The 17,607-nt window shown below is 41.6% G+C and overlaps 1 protein-coding gene across 1 annotated transcript in view; it reads left to right on the forward strand.

Moving 5' to 3' along the window:
• The first annotated feature begins 2,392 nt into the window (after positions 1 to 2,392).
• CTNNAL1 (catenin alpha like 1) overlaps positions 2,393 to 17,607 on the forward strand; it is a 59,767-nt gene continuing 44,552 nt past the window's right edge. Inside the window, exon 1 of the mRNA XM_061994992.1 lies at positions 2,393 to 2,690. Within this exon, the coding sequence (XP_061850976.1) occupies positions 2,565 to 2,690 (126 nt within the window). The 5' untranslated portion in view covers positions 2,393 to 2,564. The remainder of the gene's footprint in view (positions 2,691 to 17,607) is intronic.

Genomic DNA, 17,607 nt, shown 5'->3' on the forward strand with positions numbered 1-17,607 from the left:
CAGTGGTCCTCACATCCTACAGGCACAAAGGCCACTCCTTTTGGGGTGCTTTCCTGAATTCATCAAGTGGGCTGAAAGGCATAGTATGCTAGTGCTGTGCACTGCATATTCAGGGTGCTCCCTCTGAAATATGTGTTCGCGTGCCAAAGGTGTGGTTGCAGTCTATCACACCAGCTCATTCAAATTGTCTTAACATAATTAAAAAGCACAATTAAGCTCTGGGCTATCATCTTTGAAGATCTCCTCAAGCTGTCTTCAAAGATGTTAGCCTGCAGCATGCTAGAGCTTTTCAATTGTGTTAAATTAAAATAATCACAACACACATTCTGTTTGCCCAACACAGGACCCAGAAGCAGGGCATGTTTTCCACATTTCAGCTGCAAGCACCTCAAGAAGAGAAGTGGGAGAACTAGACAGTGTTGTCACTAGCACCACCTACTAATGCTGCTTCTCCAGTGAAAACAAAATAAAAGCAGGAAAAGAATGTTAGATTGGGAGTAGGACTTCTGTCTGTAGAAAAGCATTGCAAAGTTCCCATCATTTGTCCACTCTGTGTAGAGAATTATTCTTAAAATGGTATTTTTGCTACCATCTTTTATACTAGAGTGAACTCAAATTCATTAAAATTCATAATTAACCTCTGCCGCTAACTCTGGTTTGAATCAGAAAATGTCATCCCTGGAAAGTCTGAGTAGATTCTTATCTGTAGATGGTGATTGTGTAGACAAGTTATATTATGGAAATACTCAGAGAACGGTTAATGAGCGGAAATCAGTGATACTGATGGAGGAACTTTGGAGTATAAGGGGACAGAGGGAAGAAGGCAAAGGAGTTTGTGTATTAGTGATACTTTGTCTGATGTATGCTTCATCTCATATGATCCAGAAGTCTCCTGTACCAGTGTAGAACCCTGGGGAAGCTGTAACCATATCTGATGTTTTTACCAAAACGTAAAAGAAAACAACAATTGTTTCCAAAGGCTTAGAATCTGGATACTGAGAAGCAAAGAGAAAACAAAAGCATTGAAAAGGAATGAAAGACATAATAAGAAAATGAAGATTTTAGGAGAAAGAAAACAAGAAATCTCAAGCGTGCTCTAAACCGCTTTGATCAAGCATGACTAGCATTTATTTCAAGTCCACACCATCATTTAGATGTTTTTACACCACAGCAGATTTAAGCCTTCACTTCTCTCCTGTAACACTTGATGTTATATAAGATGTCATTTTAGAAAATATGAGACCATGTTGGAAACCAATTTCCTGAACAGCTTCAAACAGGGTCATATTGTTATCTAGGGTTATACTTGCCGTTCTGGAAATTTTCTTTTTTAATAAATATGGATAACTCCATGGGACTCCAAAAGACAACAAAATCCCGTCCTTTATCTTACATCTAAGTTTCAAAGGACAACAAACTCTGTCCTTTATCTTATGTCTAGATTTCAAAAGTGTGCAAAAGATGCTTTGTGTAAAAGAGGTCAGAAATCTTTCTGAAGGCAGAAAATAACACCAAGTCCTTGATCTAACAATGTAAAAAAAACCCATCAAGGACACATTTACGAAGTGTTGTCTGAGAGCTGAGCAGACAAATACAATTTGTCAGTTCTGACCAGGAAACTAAGTACTTGTGTCAGAGTGGATTACTAGCACAGACCCTCGGTAGGGCTTGTTGGCTCACTGAGTTACTCCAGCTCCGTACTAGAGCTGCTTTGCACCTTGGTGATTTGGAAGGCAGATGCATGACCTCCGTTTTTGTTTCCAAAATTTTGCGTAGACGAGCCTGGAGCTGTTTTTATCAGCCATAAAAACACACGTGGCCAAGTTGGATGCTACGAGAGGAGACGATGGAGTTCAGTTTAAGCAACCCATCGGCTCTCACAAATGCTTTCAAAGTACGCGAATCCCGACTGCAACGCTCCTCAAGGCGAGAGCAGCTCCTTGCCCCGCGCCACGGCTCCCGCCTTCCCGGCCGGGACCATCCTTCCGCAGGTTCGTGGCAGCCGCTGCCGCTGAAGCCCAGGGCCGGTTACCGGCCCGGACTCCTATTCCCTTGGGGCCTCCCGAGCCCCTCAGTCGCCGACCTATCTTGGCCTCCACAACCCGGGAAGAGCCTCGCTGGCCATTCCCGCCTGCCCCGGTGGGAGCGGTGGAGGCGGGCAGTTGTACCAGCTCTTCTCCTCCACCGGCTCCGGGCTGTGAGGGGAGGCTGCGCGCGCCCGCGAGGCGCGGGAACGGGGGAGGCGGAGAGGAACCAGGATGGGAGGGGGCCGGCCGGCGGGAGCTGCCGCTCGGAGAGCGGGGAAAGGGGCGCTGTCGCTTTAAATCCCCGTCCCAAGGGGCGTGGAAGGGGCCGCGAGGGGGGCTGAGCGCGCGCGCGCGGCATCGCCTGGCGCCCCGGCAAGGCAGCGGCGCCCCGGCTCGCGCGGGTGCGGGCGGGGGAGGGGCGCGGAGCCGAGCCGAGCCTCAGGCGAGCGGCAGCCGGGGGGAGCGGAGTTGGCCGGGAGGGAGTACGGGCGGCAGCAGCGGTGGCCGCGGCAGGGGCGTCCCGCTCGGCTCCGCGCTATGGCTACGTCCCCGTGCAGCAGCAGCGGCGTCTCTTCGTCGTCCTCGTCGGGGCTGGGCGCGGACGCGGGGCTGGAGATCCGCACGCGCTCCGTGGAGCAGACGCTGGTGCCGTTGGTGTCGCAGGTAGAAATACTGCCGCGCGAGCCTGACCCACCTTACACCCTACCCCCAATGCCGCCGCCATCCCCGCACTCCCTGAGGGCTGGCGCAGCGCGGGAGCGAGGGGCCCGCCGCCGCCTTCCTGCCCGGGACGGAGTTCGGCCGACGACGAAGTTTCCGCGCTGGGCTCGCGGAGCTCCGTACCCCTCTCCCGCAGCTCGGGTGAGGGCGGCTTCTCCCAACCCGCAACACAGCATCCCGCCGGCCGGCTTGGGGTGAGGGGGCGGCGTGTGGGCAGCGGGGTGATGCTCACACGTCCCTCCTCGAGAGAGGCTCCGAAGTTCCCCACAAGGTCGCGGTGGCGTTGCGTAACGGCCGTAGCACGAAGGCGCTGCGGTGCCGTCGGCGGTTTGAGCCCCGGGACACTGCGGTCGGCTGGTGGGCACTGGGCGGCGGGACCCCTTCGTGCCGCCTGCCCGGGCGAGTGGCCGCGCCGCCCGAGCTCCCCCGGCGCCACGACTCTCTCCGTGCCCGATGGGTTCCCGCGCGGCATCGTTCTCCGCTGCCCACAGCCTGCCGCTGGTGAGAGCGGTGGACTTGCAGGGGATTAGGCGAAGCTTTGTGTTTCCGCGGTCCGGCCTGGGCGTTACGTTGATTGGAGCTCTTGTGGCACCCGAGGATAGTACTGAAATTTAGACAAGTTAAATAATACGCACGCTGTGACTTGGGGACCTCTTAATGTGTCCCGCACGGTGCTAAAGGAGCTTAGAAAGGAAATAAATTTTTTTTAAAAACTTAGGCTTTCAGGTAGTCTCCTAACTAATTGTGTGCCGACCACTTCGGTATTGGTGGGTGTTTTTGTTTGTTTTTAGATTTGTATTTACAAAACTAACGTTTTATATACCAAGTAAACTTTTTATTTCTTGAAGAATAATATGTGAAAACTTTGGGAGGTTTGGGCTAGATAATGTTTCGGGGTCCCTTCCAGCCCTTGAAATTCTGTGGCTCTTGAGATTCTGTGGAAACGACACAGTGTTTGCTGTATAGTATTTTATACTCTGAGCACAGATTATTGAAGTTAGCAAGTGAAAGCCTGTATGTACAAAATCTTTAAACCACATGTAACAATTACACAAAAATAACTAGACTTGATGAGGTCAAGTTATGTTTATACCATCGTAGCCCATCTGGAAACAAACTGTTGTATGCCTTGTTTTTAGTTGGTAGAGCTGGGCTGCAGGAGGGGTTTGGGATGGGTAGTTGTGGTTTTGTGCTTATCGTGGTAATTTGTCTTTCTCTGAAGAACTCAGACAGTTCGAAGAAGAAGCCCATCCAAGGGATTAAACTACTTGTTCCAAAGCAAAGTAAGACCAAGGTTAAAGTTAAATGATTTTTTTTTCTCCAAAAATAATTTAGATAGAATATGGTGACTGCTTTTAGGAAGCCTAAGAGCAAACAGAAACCCCTCCAATTTCAAAAACCTGCAGAAAAAACTGCATCCTCCAGAAGTGCTAAGCATCTTTCACTTGCTCTGTATACAGTGTGAGGTATCTGAGATTGGTGAAGACTCAGAGCTCACTGCTTTCCTGGTAAAGTATTCTAGACTTCAGATGAACTTGTTCCCTTGAAGCTTGAGTGCTAAGCTCTGTTTAGACTGAGGCTAAAGTTTCTGAAGGTAGCAACAGTACCTTCCCTACACTTGCCTTATGTAAAGCCCCACTTACTAGCCTGATTTGTCAGTTCTGTCTGTACTGTTTCATCTATGTTGTTCAGTAGAGGTCTCACTGGCTGACTTTTTCCAGCTACTTATGCAGAAAGGGTATTCATAGAGTACTTAATCTCCAAATTTGTGGTTTGGGTTTTTTTTTTGGTTTTTTTTTGGTTGTTGTTTTTTTTGTTCTACATAAGCAATAAATCAACAGTAAAGCTCAGGACTTTTGTTTTTCTGCTTGTGTGAAATACATTCTCAAAGGGGGTTGTTCTTGCTGTGAAGTTAACTTCACAGTTTACCCTTTTGTTAAAAGCTGAGAAGTGCTATGTGATACTTGTGTTAAAAAAAAAAAAAGGTCAGAACATTGCTGCTGCTTTTCACTACTGGTTTTAAGCAAAGAGGAAACAAAAGGTGCCCTGTCTGACAAAATCACTTTCAGTCTCTCTTGTGGAGCTAAGTCTGTTTTCTTTAAGAGAAAAAAAAAGTTGGATTAATTCTTATTTCTTCTTGTGTACCGTATAGTAAGTACACCGTCCTAATTGATATTAAATACTGTATTTGTGTGTTTGCTTGTTTTTGTTCAGCAACTGTGAGGGATTTTTTAATTTCACTTTGCAGCTTGATTTTTCTTACAGACTATGTAGTACCAGAGCTAGCAGTGGTATAAGATTGCAGTTTTCCCAGCAGGAGAAATTGCCCTTAGAGTCACTATTGGGTATGTTTAGTAACAAATTTGGTTTTAAAACTTCGTATTTCTAGAATTAAACTAGATCTTAATTTTCTCTAGATCTGTTTATATCCTAATGTGGTCCTTTTCGAATAGTGACATAAATAACAAAAGATGGCAGATTTAAGCCCTGGTATTAAGCATAAGTGCTAATGCTTCTTTTTCAGTTTCTGCATGTCTGTACTGTGAAGAGAATCATTCTACAGTATTGTGCAAGGCATGTGGCATGTCATTCAAAAAATACAGCTTTTCGAGTCAAACAGCATGATTTTCTTCAGAACAAGTAGAACTCTCCTTCTGGATAGGCATCTTTAATTCAGTGTTCCACATGTAAATAGCACAACATTCTTTAAAATCGAGACATCTTCTTCACTGCTGCTGAGGTCTAATTATGTTGAACTTTATATTTTATGGAAAGTTTTTGGCAACACAAGTCAGGAAGGGTGTCTAAAGTGGTCAGTACTGACTCATTTAATAACAGGTCATTTAAACAGTTGAGGAAAGGCAAAGACAGGGAAAAAGTGCTTTCTAGGATGTGACTCCACCAGTGACTTCCTCAGCTGCCATTATGTACCTGTTTGCTATCCTAGCAGAAGTTGGGCATCTTCACAGCTGGAGGAGTCTGTCTGTCTGGATCTGTTCTATGGAAGCACTCTGAGAAACTACAGAATTGTTTTTTGTCAAGCTTTGCAGTCAGATACTTGGGAAAAGTTTGCCAAGAAGGAGCTTAGAGCTCTGTCTGCATATGTTCCCCAAAAGAACAGTGTCAGTTTTCATAGCTGAAGGTAACCTATCCTCCCAACATCTTGAGTGTAGACCTATGTGATTTACAGCCAACTGCTCAACCTTCAGAATGTGCATTTTGTTGTAGGTGCTTTGGAGAATGATTCTATGCTCATATGTTAATGAAGATGTTTTTTTCTACTTCTTTGTTCCAGGAGATCCTGTCAGAGGTTTTGGAATTGGCTTGACCTATATAACCAAAATAAAAGTTTAAGTAGCTACAAAAAGCCCAGGATAACAATGTTTTTGAATTTTGTTACTGTCTATATTGAATTCTAAATAAATTAATGGTGATACATGCCTTGAGGTGGATAGAACAAAACCATTCTTTACTGTGATATTGCTTCCTTGCTTTCTCTGAAGCTAGCTAAAATAATTCCTGTTTCAGTAAGTGTTATGTGGTTACATAATGTTCTACCAGTATTCTGTTTTTCCAGAAGATTCTGGGGTTACATATTAGAGCATGAAGAAAAGCCAACAGCTGATGTTTTCCTATTTATGTGAAAAGACTGAAGGAATGACTTTGGAATAGCCATATGGGATCAAACCAGACATCCATATGTAGTCAGTGACCTTTTTTTTTTTTTTTTAATTTTTTTTTGCCAATCACCAGTGTTGTCCCTCTGCAACTGAATCAGGCCACTATTATTTGACATCTTATTAGTGAACTCTATGGCATAATGGGCCAGCATGTTCAACAGGCATGTGAACTCCCTTACAGTGACTTCTGGAGCATCTGACATGCTGGAGGACAGGGCTGCTAGATAGAAGAACAGGCAAGAAAGATGGTCTGTCAGAAGTTTGTGAATACCAAGTCCAACATCTGGGCTAGGATGAGACTGTGCAACAGTACAGGCTGGGATCAGCTGCCTACAGAAAATATTTGTGAGGAAAGACCTGGGAGTCCTAGTGGACAAAGAATTGAACAGGATACAGCAATGATGGCCAACTACACACTGGGTTGTTAGCAGGGGTATAACCAAGAGGCTGAAGAAATTATTCTTCCTTCCTATTTGGCACTTGTGAGACAGGATCTGGAGCACTGTGTCCAGTTCTGGGCTCCCTGCTACACAGAAGAACACTGATATAGTGGAGCATATGACATAAGAGGAGAGGCTGAAGGAAGTGGGTTTGTTTCACCTCAAGAAGAGAGCTGTATAGTCAGCTAGGACCCAACCTTCATATGGGAAGCTAGAATCGTGCTTTCTCGTTTGTATCACTTCAGTCTGGAGCGATTTTTCATCTGGCCAATGTTAGAATTCACAGCACTATACAACTAGCCACTTAATGGGCAGGTGTGGAGAAGACTGGGACAGACTGATCCCAGACATGTAGGCGATAGGACAAGAAGCAATGGCTAGAATCTGGAACAGGGAAAAGTGTGCTGAGATTTAAGAAAAGGCCTTTCCAATGCATGTGTGATCAGGTACTGGATGAGGTGTGCAGAACATGTGTGGAGCCTGCAGTTTTGGAGATATTCATAACTAATTGGATGAGGCCCTGAGCAACACACTCTAACTGGACCTGGTTTGATCAGGGAGTTAGGCTAGATAACCCTGGAAGTCCCTTTCATCATAAACAAGTCTGGCTTTTTTCATAGAAGTATATATTGTAATGGTAAGTCTTGCTGCTGGGGAGTAATAGTCAACTAGGACCTAGCTAGGATGGTGATCTCCCAGCTGTTAACACTTTGATCTGCAGTGATTTTTTTTTTTTTTAATTAAATTTTTTGTCTGATATTTTGTGCCCTGGTCAGTGTTGCAAGATGTTTCTGCAGTTCTGTACTTAAATCTTTGCTGTCCTTAGAATCACCAGCAAATTTTCATCATTTTATTGCCTACTTTTCTCCCTCTCTATGGTTGTGCAGAGTAATCCATGTCCCAGCACAGGTTTTTGTGAAACTCCTATGGTCATCCCCCTCTATTAAAGTAAGGAATTCCTGCCTCCCTGCCCCCCCATCGTTCTGCCTCTTAATGAGTTAAATACACAAAAGCCCCTCATTTTTGTCAGAGGCTTGATTGGTGTCCTTTGACACCTTTGATACAGACTTTGTTTCCCAATTTTTCTTTGAGCAGAGTGCCTACTTATCCATATAATGTGATCTCTACAGAGAAGTCTGTTGGTTTTGTGAGGCTGGAATTCCTTTAACACCACGTTGAGTCATTGCAACTACATCGTATTTATTTGGTTGTCCACTACTTCTGATCTTAATTTTTTGTATTGATTTGCAATTTACAAGTGTTGGGCAGCCTCCATACCTCAACTGTCAAAGTAGTTTTAAGCAGGAGATTGTATGAGAAAGTTCATATAACCTGTTGCATCTTGGAGTTCCTTGAAATGTTAGTGAATAACATCTAATGTTGGCAAGTTATTTGTTTTATCTAATATTTTCATAGCCTCTCCTGTAGTCATTTTGATTCCACATGGATTCCCTGAGTACATCACATAGATACATTCTGAAATAGAGTTCACTTCAATAGCTGCTCTGCTCTATTCTTATTTTCTGTCAAAGGAGAAAAAATGTGTTCAAGAAGTAATTGAGTATATCAGGGTTATAACTCTGAAGAAATGAACAGTAATAGCTGGCAAGTTACTGTATGTTTAGTGGGACTGAAGTTATTCTCCATGGAACTGAACAAAGCATGTTCTGTCAAAGAGAGATCTGAGAGATGTGTAAAACTGTAGACATGGAGTTCAATATACTACTGTTCTGTGACATTGCTCTTTGAATCTTGTCTGTAGGCCACCAGTGTCTTTGAGGAAGCTGTTACATGTTTGTGTTGGCTTGGAAGTCTTCAGATGACTGGAAAATACTGGGTTGCTCATGTTGTACTCAGCAGCAGCAGAACTCTGAACAGCAGCTCACATTCAGTTCTTGTAGATGTGGACCTTAGTATGTCTCCTTACAGAAGGATATTTCCTCTGGATGTAGCAAAGGAACTTTGTAAGGCCTGCTTTTTGGAAGGATGGATGCATGTGTGGCACCAATGTTGGCCAAAACTTACATAAGAGGTTTACATATGATATGTGACATACACTTGGTACTTTTTCAGTGAATGTTTGTTTCTTTTTAATAGCTGGAAAACTAGTAATCTTAAGAATTATTAACAGCTTTAAAGCATAGATTCCTCTATTAATAACACTATCAGACTTCTAACTTGATATCACTAGCTTTTTATTCTTGGAAGTCTACAAAAACTGGGAGGGGGGGAATCCACACCATGTTTTTTCTATCTGTTTTTCCCCTCACATTGTACATCAGTCTTGTATGTAAGCTGATATTTGAGTGTCTTTTGTTGTAGTGCTGTGTTGCAACATAAGCTTGTTACATACCTATTTTTGAACTTGTTGTAAATCAGATATGTTTCATCTTTCTCCTTTAGAGACTAAATAGAAGTGTCTCATCTCTTCTTGTGGACAGCGTTCATAAAATTAAAGAATATCTGTAGTCTCATTCTTTTCTTGAACTTCAGGATTCAGCTCAAGCTCTGATCCATTTCAACTTATTTGCATTTCCCATGTAGCAGATGCGCAGGGAGATTTGTTCCAGCAAGTTTCTTGTCTGCCTTGTTTCACTAGGCATTTTCTGGTATCTCTAGATCCTTCCCTTTTTCACCTTTAAGGTGCTAAGGAGCTCTAATATTGTTGTCTGCTAATCCTCCTATATGGTACTGGGGCTTGCACTTTAAACCTTATGGCTCTTTTTGGAGGATGGGAAAGTTCCTTTTTCCAAAAAGTCAGATATCTTTGCCATGTTCAGTGCATTTGAGGGAAAAAAAGTCTGAGTGCATTCCTTCTAAAATGCTTCTGGGGTACTGATCTTTATCCTTCAGTGCTTAAAAAATTCTACACTTGCAAACTTGGAGAAGCTGTTTCTGCCTTTTTCCAAGATTTTCTTGTTTGTGAATGAATTTGGTACTCACTTTAGGCTTGTGACTTGGCACTACTGAGTAATAAAATGATGAATTACAGTGTAAAGGTTTGTATTGTAACTTGTACTGAGTGAAGCAACCCCCCTGCTAAACTCTTGTTAGTTTACATCCTGTACTGCAGAGAAACTGTGCCATGGATGCAGACTCATACGCGTTAGCTGCTGTCAAGTCTGGAAGCATATGGTGTACTGCCTGTGTACAGAGTTGCACCTCATTAGTCTCAGTTAGTCACTGACTCACTGACTCTTCTCCTCCCTTTGGTTCTGTTGGTATTGTGGGTTAAGTTGTGAGCTTGTGGTTTGTATTACGGATATTCCACTTGACAAAAAATTATTTTTTCTGGAAAATGAATCTTACAGCAACTCAACAGTTATGTAGGCTACACTTGGTACTCTGTGCCCCTAAATGAACCTGATTCTTTCTCTTTGATTTATGCAGAGAAATTCATCTTATAAGTTTATCATCTGGCCGTAGGTAACACGATTACTTCAGTCACAGTATCAGTTGTATTTCTGGTCCCATGTGGTTGCAGGTTTCCCTTTACTGAAGTTAGTTTTTAATTGACAACTGCTTAGTCATTGAAGCTAGGTTGTTGCAAAACAGTGAAAGGGAAATAGATAATAATTTACAGTTCTTTTTAAGATATGCTGGGAAGCACAGGATTACCTTAGATTTTCCCAAGTAGGTAAAAGAAATAATTTTGTTATGTTACTAATTAATGATGTTAATATCACTACTGGTATTTGGCTTTACAAGAAAAATTGTTCTTGAGCATTTTATCACATGTGCAACAGTACTACCATGAAACAGCTATGGTTTGAGGAGTATTTTTGTGAAATCTTGGATGGTGAAATTGGCTTTGAGTTAAGCTTGGCTACTGCTTTATAATGTTCAATCCTTCAGTCTTTGATGTGATAAATGAGTCAGACTAACATTTCAAGTAGCTGAAGTAAGATGCTTCTTACTGAAACTCAATTGCTCTTTTTCAGTGGAATCTTCTCTTTCAAATTTATGAGATCTGATTAATGACTTCTCTATAGATTAAACAAATTTTTGTAGTTCTCCAACAGAATCAGTATTATTAAATCAAAACTGCCTCACAGTGATCCTGCACAAAAAGAATGAGAACAGCTTTCTTTCTATTAGCATAGTTAACAGATGGTTTTAGACAAATTAGGTAGGGAAATCCCCAAAAGATGAATTATGAATTAATAATGGCAACCAACTCTGATTATAGTTTACTAAACTGATGTATGGTTACTGTGAACTGTAGTAATGTAATGTTGTTGGATGTTGGCGTGGTGTTTTGGTTTTGTTTGGGTTTTACGCGCAGGTATCGAAGTTATTATTAGAATGGGCATGTTGTTCAAAGTTGCAAGTGCTTAACATGTTGGAGTTAGACCAATATATGGAATGTTCTCTTTGACTTATCAAAGATTCTGTACTGTATCTCAGTGTTACATTTGAATATTCTTAAATTTTCCAACTGAATGAGTTTTTGTTGCCCTTGAGCTCTTCAAAGAAGAAATCAGAAGAATATACAGGCTCTTTAATGTAAGGTAATGGTTCCTGGACGATAAGAAGTTTTTGTTCTGTTTTACACTCCTGCAGGTGGATAGTGGTTGGATTTGCATAGCATTTTCCAGAGCACACTGTACTTCTCTATTAATCCCTAGGGCAAGTGTGTGCTTTTCAAGGTGAAATACCAGGTGTTGCTATGAATTGAAGTGGTATGTCAAAGTGTTGCTAAGGAAGCCACCTCTAAAGAGGCTGGAGGAACCTTCTTGCCTGCAACATGCAGTGCAAGATGGGTTGTATGGCTGTTATTCATGTCAGAGAAGCTGCCTGTTTATGGGACTACCAAGCAACTTTTTCTGCATCTTCAGGAGCCAATCCAGGTTTGAACAGAAAGATTTCTCAGTTCCAGGTGGTATCAGTGTGTTGTCCCTGTTACATCCTTTGCTGAATTTCTAGTTCCACAATAATGGTGGGGTTTTTTTTGTTTTTTTTGTAAGCAGCTCAGAGCTGGCTCAGGTATTGTTTGTACAAGCAGTAGAAAGTTAGATACATTAACATTGGGGAGGAGAGCCATGATAATCATTTGCCATTCAGCTCTGACTTTGAGTTTATCCAATTGTGTTAGTAAATGGACTTATTCTTGAGACTCTAATTTCTCTGGTGCTGAAAACATGCCTGCATCTGTTTTGGCCACAACTGAAAGTACATTTTAAACAATGAACTTTGCTCTGAGTTGGTTTTGTTTTGCTTAGGCTTGCTCATGCCCAGGATTTCTAGGTGTAGAATGAAAAAGAGTAATATCTTGTAGTATTACTGTTGTGGTTTTGCCCAGCCAGCAATGAAACACCACAACAGTCTCTCGCTTGGTGTCTTCCATCTACCCCCACCCTCATTAGGATGGCAGAGGCCTCAGCAAAATGGGAGGAAAAAAAAATAACCAAGGATGTTGTGGATTGAGACAAGGGCAGGGAGGGCTTGCTGCCAATTATGGTTCCGGGTAAAACAGACTCCAGTACTCACCTTAGAGAAGAAAGTAAGGAAAGTTTATTCTATTGCCTACAAGAAACAGAACAGAACAAAAAGCAAAAAGAGAGCAGGATGATGAGAAAATTACAGCCATCACTTTTTAAGATCTCCCTCCCCCATCCCTCCTTTCTCCCCGGGCCTAGCTCACTACTCTCAATATCTCTTCCTCTTCCCCTCTCAACAACTCGATGGGACATGGAATGGGGAATGTGGTCAGTCTCTCACAGATGGACTCTGCCACTTCTCTCTTCTCAGAGGACGACTCCTGGCATTCTTCCCCTGCTTCTATATGGGGTCCCTCCCACGCGACACAGTCCTTACTTAACGAGTTTCTCTGGTGTGGGTTGTTCCCAGCAGCTACGTCTTCTGCCGATACAGGGTCCCTCATACAGGACATGGCCTACTTTGGCCATAGTCACTGCCCCTGTCATCGGGTCTTTTTAATTAAGAGAATCACTGCTCCTGATGCGGGATCTTTAACAAAATGCAAACAAATCTCAGCTTCACCAGTCTTCTCCACAGATTGCAGGGAAGTCCCTGCTCCAGCACACCTCCTCCTGTCTTCCCTCACTGACCTTGGAGTCCACATGGTTGCTTCTCTCGACCTCTTCCCACTCCTTGCACCAACCGGAAAAGAAGGGACAGAAGAAGAAGGACCAGGAAGAAGCCTCCTCTTCTGCCTTCTTGAAAAGTGATTGTGGAAGCATCTAATTAATTGGCTCAGCCCTAGAAGTGTGTCTGGCTCAGAGCTGGAGAGAGTTTCAAGTAGCTTCTTACAGGAGCCATCTTTACAGCCCCTTTCCCATTACCGTAAATGGCTGTAATGTCAAACCATGACAATTACCCATTTGAGTAAGAACATCTTGAGCTGAAGGGCAACAGGAGGGCAGGAAAATACACTGGCTCATACCCCTAAAACCAATTAATGCGCCTATTAACTTATGTTCACTTTGTCTAGTGTGAGGTAATTGTGTGTTTCAACAAACTTCAAGGCAGCAATTGAGTTAGGAAGCCAATTCACAATGAAAAGTACATTAAAGGCCATTTTATTTTTGAATGCGTTTTATGCCAGGTAAACATGTTTTCTGATGTTCAGTATACTTGTTGATGCATGTTATCATATAATTGGAAGAGGTTAAATTGGACTTCCAGTTTGAAAGATTATTTTTGTCAACTCATGTCAAGTTGCTCAGAGGTACAAATTTCAGTCAGTAAACCACTATACATCTTTTCAAGAAAGAGAAGGAAGCTTGAACTTGTCTGAAAATGAAGACCTTTATAATTGCCTTGTTTCCATAGAAATTCTGAAGACATTTTTTTTAGGAGGAAGGCAAGGCGGTCCTCTGTCTGGTAAGGCGTGTGACAATAATAAGTGTAAACAAGGTGGCTTTGATGGGTGGTCAGTCCTCACTAAGCATTCTCCAGTGATCCTTCTCATCTTTTCTCTCTCTGGAAAAAAGAAGGGAAGATGACCAGAGTGCAGGTTACTCATCTGCTTCATATCTGCAGATCACTGGGGTCTCCAGTTTCAAGGAATCTGTGAAAAGCGAACATTAAAAAGCAAGTGTATTTCTCCTCTGCAATAATGTTACTTTAGTAACATTGTGAAAGTATTTCAAACCTTTGCATGATATTGAAGGATCCACAGGTTGCAAGTTGTCAGCCACAGTCATTCCTTTTTTTGTGTGTTTTTTCTGGAGTTCTTTTCTACAGCAACTTGCAAAAAGGAGTTGGAAGTAATTTAATCTTGCTTGCAAAAGAGAATTCTGAAGGTCCCAGAGTTTTTATTACATTGAAAAAAACCTACAAAACCCTAAACCCAAAATGACTCACACTGGAGGAAATAAATTAGCGACATTGAAGTACTGCATCGCAATTGAATAAGTTCATCTATATCGTATTTTGGGTAATTATTCTCTCAATGGTGTTTGATTTGGATCTTGAAATTTAAAGGGCTCTTGGTTTTCTAGCAATGCATTCAGCCCAAATAAAGGGTATTTGCTACTATAGTACAGTCTTGCTGTAAGTAGAATCCTTTCTTTTGATCTCTTAACAATTCCAAGAATGTGCAACAAGTACATAGCAATGGTACTAATGATCTGAGGCGTGTGTTAAAATTTGAAGTTGTGTACTCTTGTCTTTCTTGGCAAATGTTACAAAGAGGAGGTTTTGAAGCCTAGATCTGAAGGATGTGAAGAGGACTTTTCTCGCCACTTCCTAGTGATACTTTGTGTATGTTAAAGGTCTTGTGCTGGTGGGAACTGCACAATTAAATATTGTGGTGTTTTAAAATGAAATGTATGTCTTGCAGTTAACCAAAAATCTGATTACTACTGCAATATGACTAGTGTCTCATTTGCTTGTTTTATTCTCATGCCCTTTTTTTAGGCGCTTGTGTTTGGGTACCACAGGAGATGAGATACAAGGTTAGATATACCAGTGGTCTGATTTGGTAGGGTTGTTCTTGTGATGCTTGTCGCTGCAGGTCTTGGATTGTTCTTTCTTCTTTCTCAAAGGTGGCTTATCAGCTTGTTAGACACTACATGTGAAAGATGCCTGAGACTCCTCTAAGTATGTTAGCATTTGCCTGCAGATAAATGAACCAGTTTACAGATTGTTAAAGCAGTTTATATAATTTGTTTCCCTGAAGGTTTTTATGAAAGGTAAAAGTACAAAAGCAATGAGAAGCTGCTTTTTAAAAGTCTTCAGGTAAACCTACAACTGCAACAGTCTCACTACCACAAGTATGACAGAATTCAGCAGTCTTGGACATGCAGTGTATTTGTACTGCTCTTCTACACCAGTGCATGGGCAGTATGTGGAAAATACGTAAATAGAGGGTAGTGGGATCATACAATTTCTTGGAAACTCTTGCTTTACAGAAGTGGTGACTCAGGGTCCTGAATGAACACATTGAGATCTGTGCAACTTCTGCGAGAAGAGGGTGGTTGCCCCTTTATAATAACTTGTAGAAGAAACTGGTTCAAGCGTCCATATAGCAGAGGCAGTTGTCCCAGGTAGCATTTTCAGGATAAATAGGGTATGGGTTATTTTCAGTTAACTAGCACATTAATAGATAACACAGTTGCATTTCATTTTAGTTAATCTTTTCCAGCCTTTGAAAGCTTTCAGAGTTGAGTTTCTATGAGTTTGTTTGTGGAATTTTTCTACAAAAATTAAAACTGACTAGGCAAATAAAGCTTTCTAATTCTAAGAATCTACACTAAGAAACATTCTAGTGCTCAAAATTTTAGAAAACGCTTAATAAGACTTTCATTAGTGCCTGGGCAGGTATCTAATCTTAACAGGCTTTTGATTTACAGGACAGGTAAGCAGGTAGCCCTTGTTCTCTGCAAAATCCCTGAGGCTCATCTTTTGTGACAAGTCTCTATGACAGTTTTGCTTGTAGCTGTTATGGACTGGATGTCAAACGCCAGCTGCTGTTTCTGTGCTGTCTCACATGTGTGGTAGCAGATGTGGGTGTAGGAACAATGTGTACTGCTATCTGATTAAATGAGTATACAAGGCCTAATGAGAGGCAGTAGCTAAAATGTAATGTTAGAAGTATCCCCCCCAAGTATAAAAACAGTGTGGGAGAGGCTTTTTTGACCTAATTTTCTACATATCCTATGAAATGCAACTAAATTTACTTTACAGCGTACTTATACTGTAGAGGTTTGTACCTTCTTCCCTAGTATGTAGCACTATTGCATTTTCTTGGCAAAGGCTTTCCATTCTTGCTATTACTTTTTTTTTTTTCAGGAATTAATCTTTTACTGTTAGGAAATTAAGGGAAGGTAGGAAGCAGAAAACACATGAAATAAAAGAAGAGCTGTTACTCCAAGGAGGCTAATCTTCATTGCATAGAGAAAACATCTTGAAATATTTTTTTTCTGGCATGAAAACTGGTTAGTGTCAGGCAGTAACAAATACTACTCTTGAGAGTCTAAGTCTCATGTAAAATGTACAATGCCAGTATTTAACCAGGGAATGAGGTGGATAGGACGTCTTCCAACATGACTTCTCAGTTTAACTCCTGTGTTTGTAGCAGTGGCTGTGAAATAGCTACGTTTCCGCTGATTTTATTTATAGTTATCTATAAATACTTTCTGAAACCCAGTCTGTTAAGTATCACTTAATTCTGTCATGCAAGACTTAATTACACTGATAATAAATAGACATTAGAATATTTTTAGCTAAGCGTGCTGTCATGGTGCTTCCTGTGTGTGAAGCGTATAATGACTTAAATGTCGGTATCTGAAGACTCTCAAAGTTCTGAAAACAGCTGCCTGAAAATAGCCACACTGAGCTTGTTTCCTTAAATATGAAGTACATCTTGATCCATTATGGCTATATATGTTAATTTCAGTAAAGTACCTGGGAAAATACCATTTTTCTGGGGCTGCTCATAACAAGAGACAAAAGCTTGAGACTGCATACTCCTTAAACTGATTGTCTTAAAACTCAGATAAGCATTCCATAGAAGTAGCGTAACAGCTCGCATTAAATATAGCAGGAGTATCATCAAAAGGACTGTTCCTTTCTAGGACCTGATCAGTAAATCCTTAAGTAAACAGCATGTAATGTAGTACTCTTGTTCCAAGAGACTTGCAGGTAATCTTTTCAACTGTTAACTCCTGCCCAAACACCACAAATGTTAGTGACTAGGTGATACATGATCGGAGTACAACAGGTTAAATATTTGGGAGGTGTTAAGTTTAAGCTTAAAGGAGAGCTTAGATAATATTCTTATTAAAAACACCCAAAAAAACCCTAGTCACAATAGTAATAGTACTAGTCTGGTTCCAAGTGAATAGGCTGCAGGGGAAAAACTATTCTTTGTAGTTTGAAATATCCTTAAATGCTGCAAGTTTTTACTAAGTCAGTTTTTGATAGGCTCTTAGGGTATCGTTGGAAGAAGATGGTTGTTGACTGGGAAGAAAGTTCCATCTTAGGTTTCTTATGGGTGGTCGTTTTTCTCTATTTGAGTTGTCCAATTTTGTATCTTTGTTTTATATCTTTTTTAAAAGTCAGGAGCAAAAACTGTGCTTGTTCTTCATTTTAGAAGCCTAGCTTATTGACCTTTGCTTTTGCTTTGCTCGCTGCTTTGTCTGCTGAAGCAAATGGTATTGTATGCCTCCTCCCAGCAGTCTTCCAGTTGTGCTGCTTAGGGATTTTATTTTTTAACTACAATCTGAACTGGTTAAATATCTTTGTGCTGCTTATTAGCATCGGTTTCTTTTA

This window comes from Colius striatus, chromosome 4 (genome assembly GCF_028858725.1).
Source record: "Colius striatus isolate bColStr4 chromosome 4, bColStr4.1.hap1, whole genome shotgun sequence".
Classification (NCBI taxonomy): domain Eukaryota; kingdom Metazoa; phylum Chordata; class Aves; order Coliiformes; family Coliidae; genus Colius; species Colius striatus.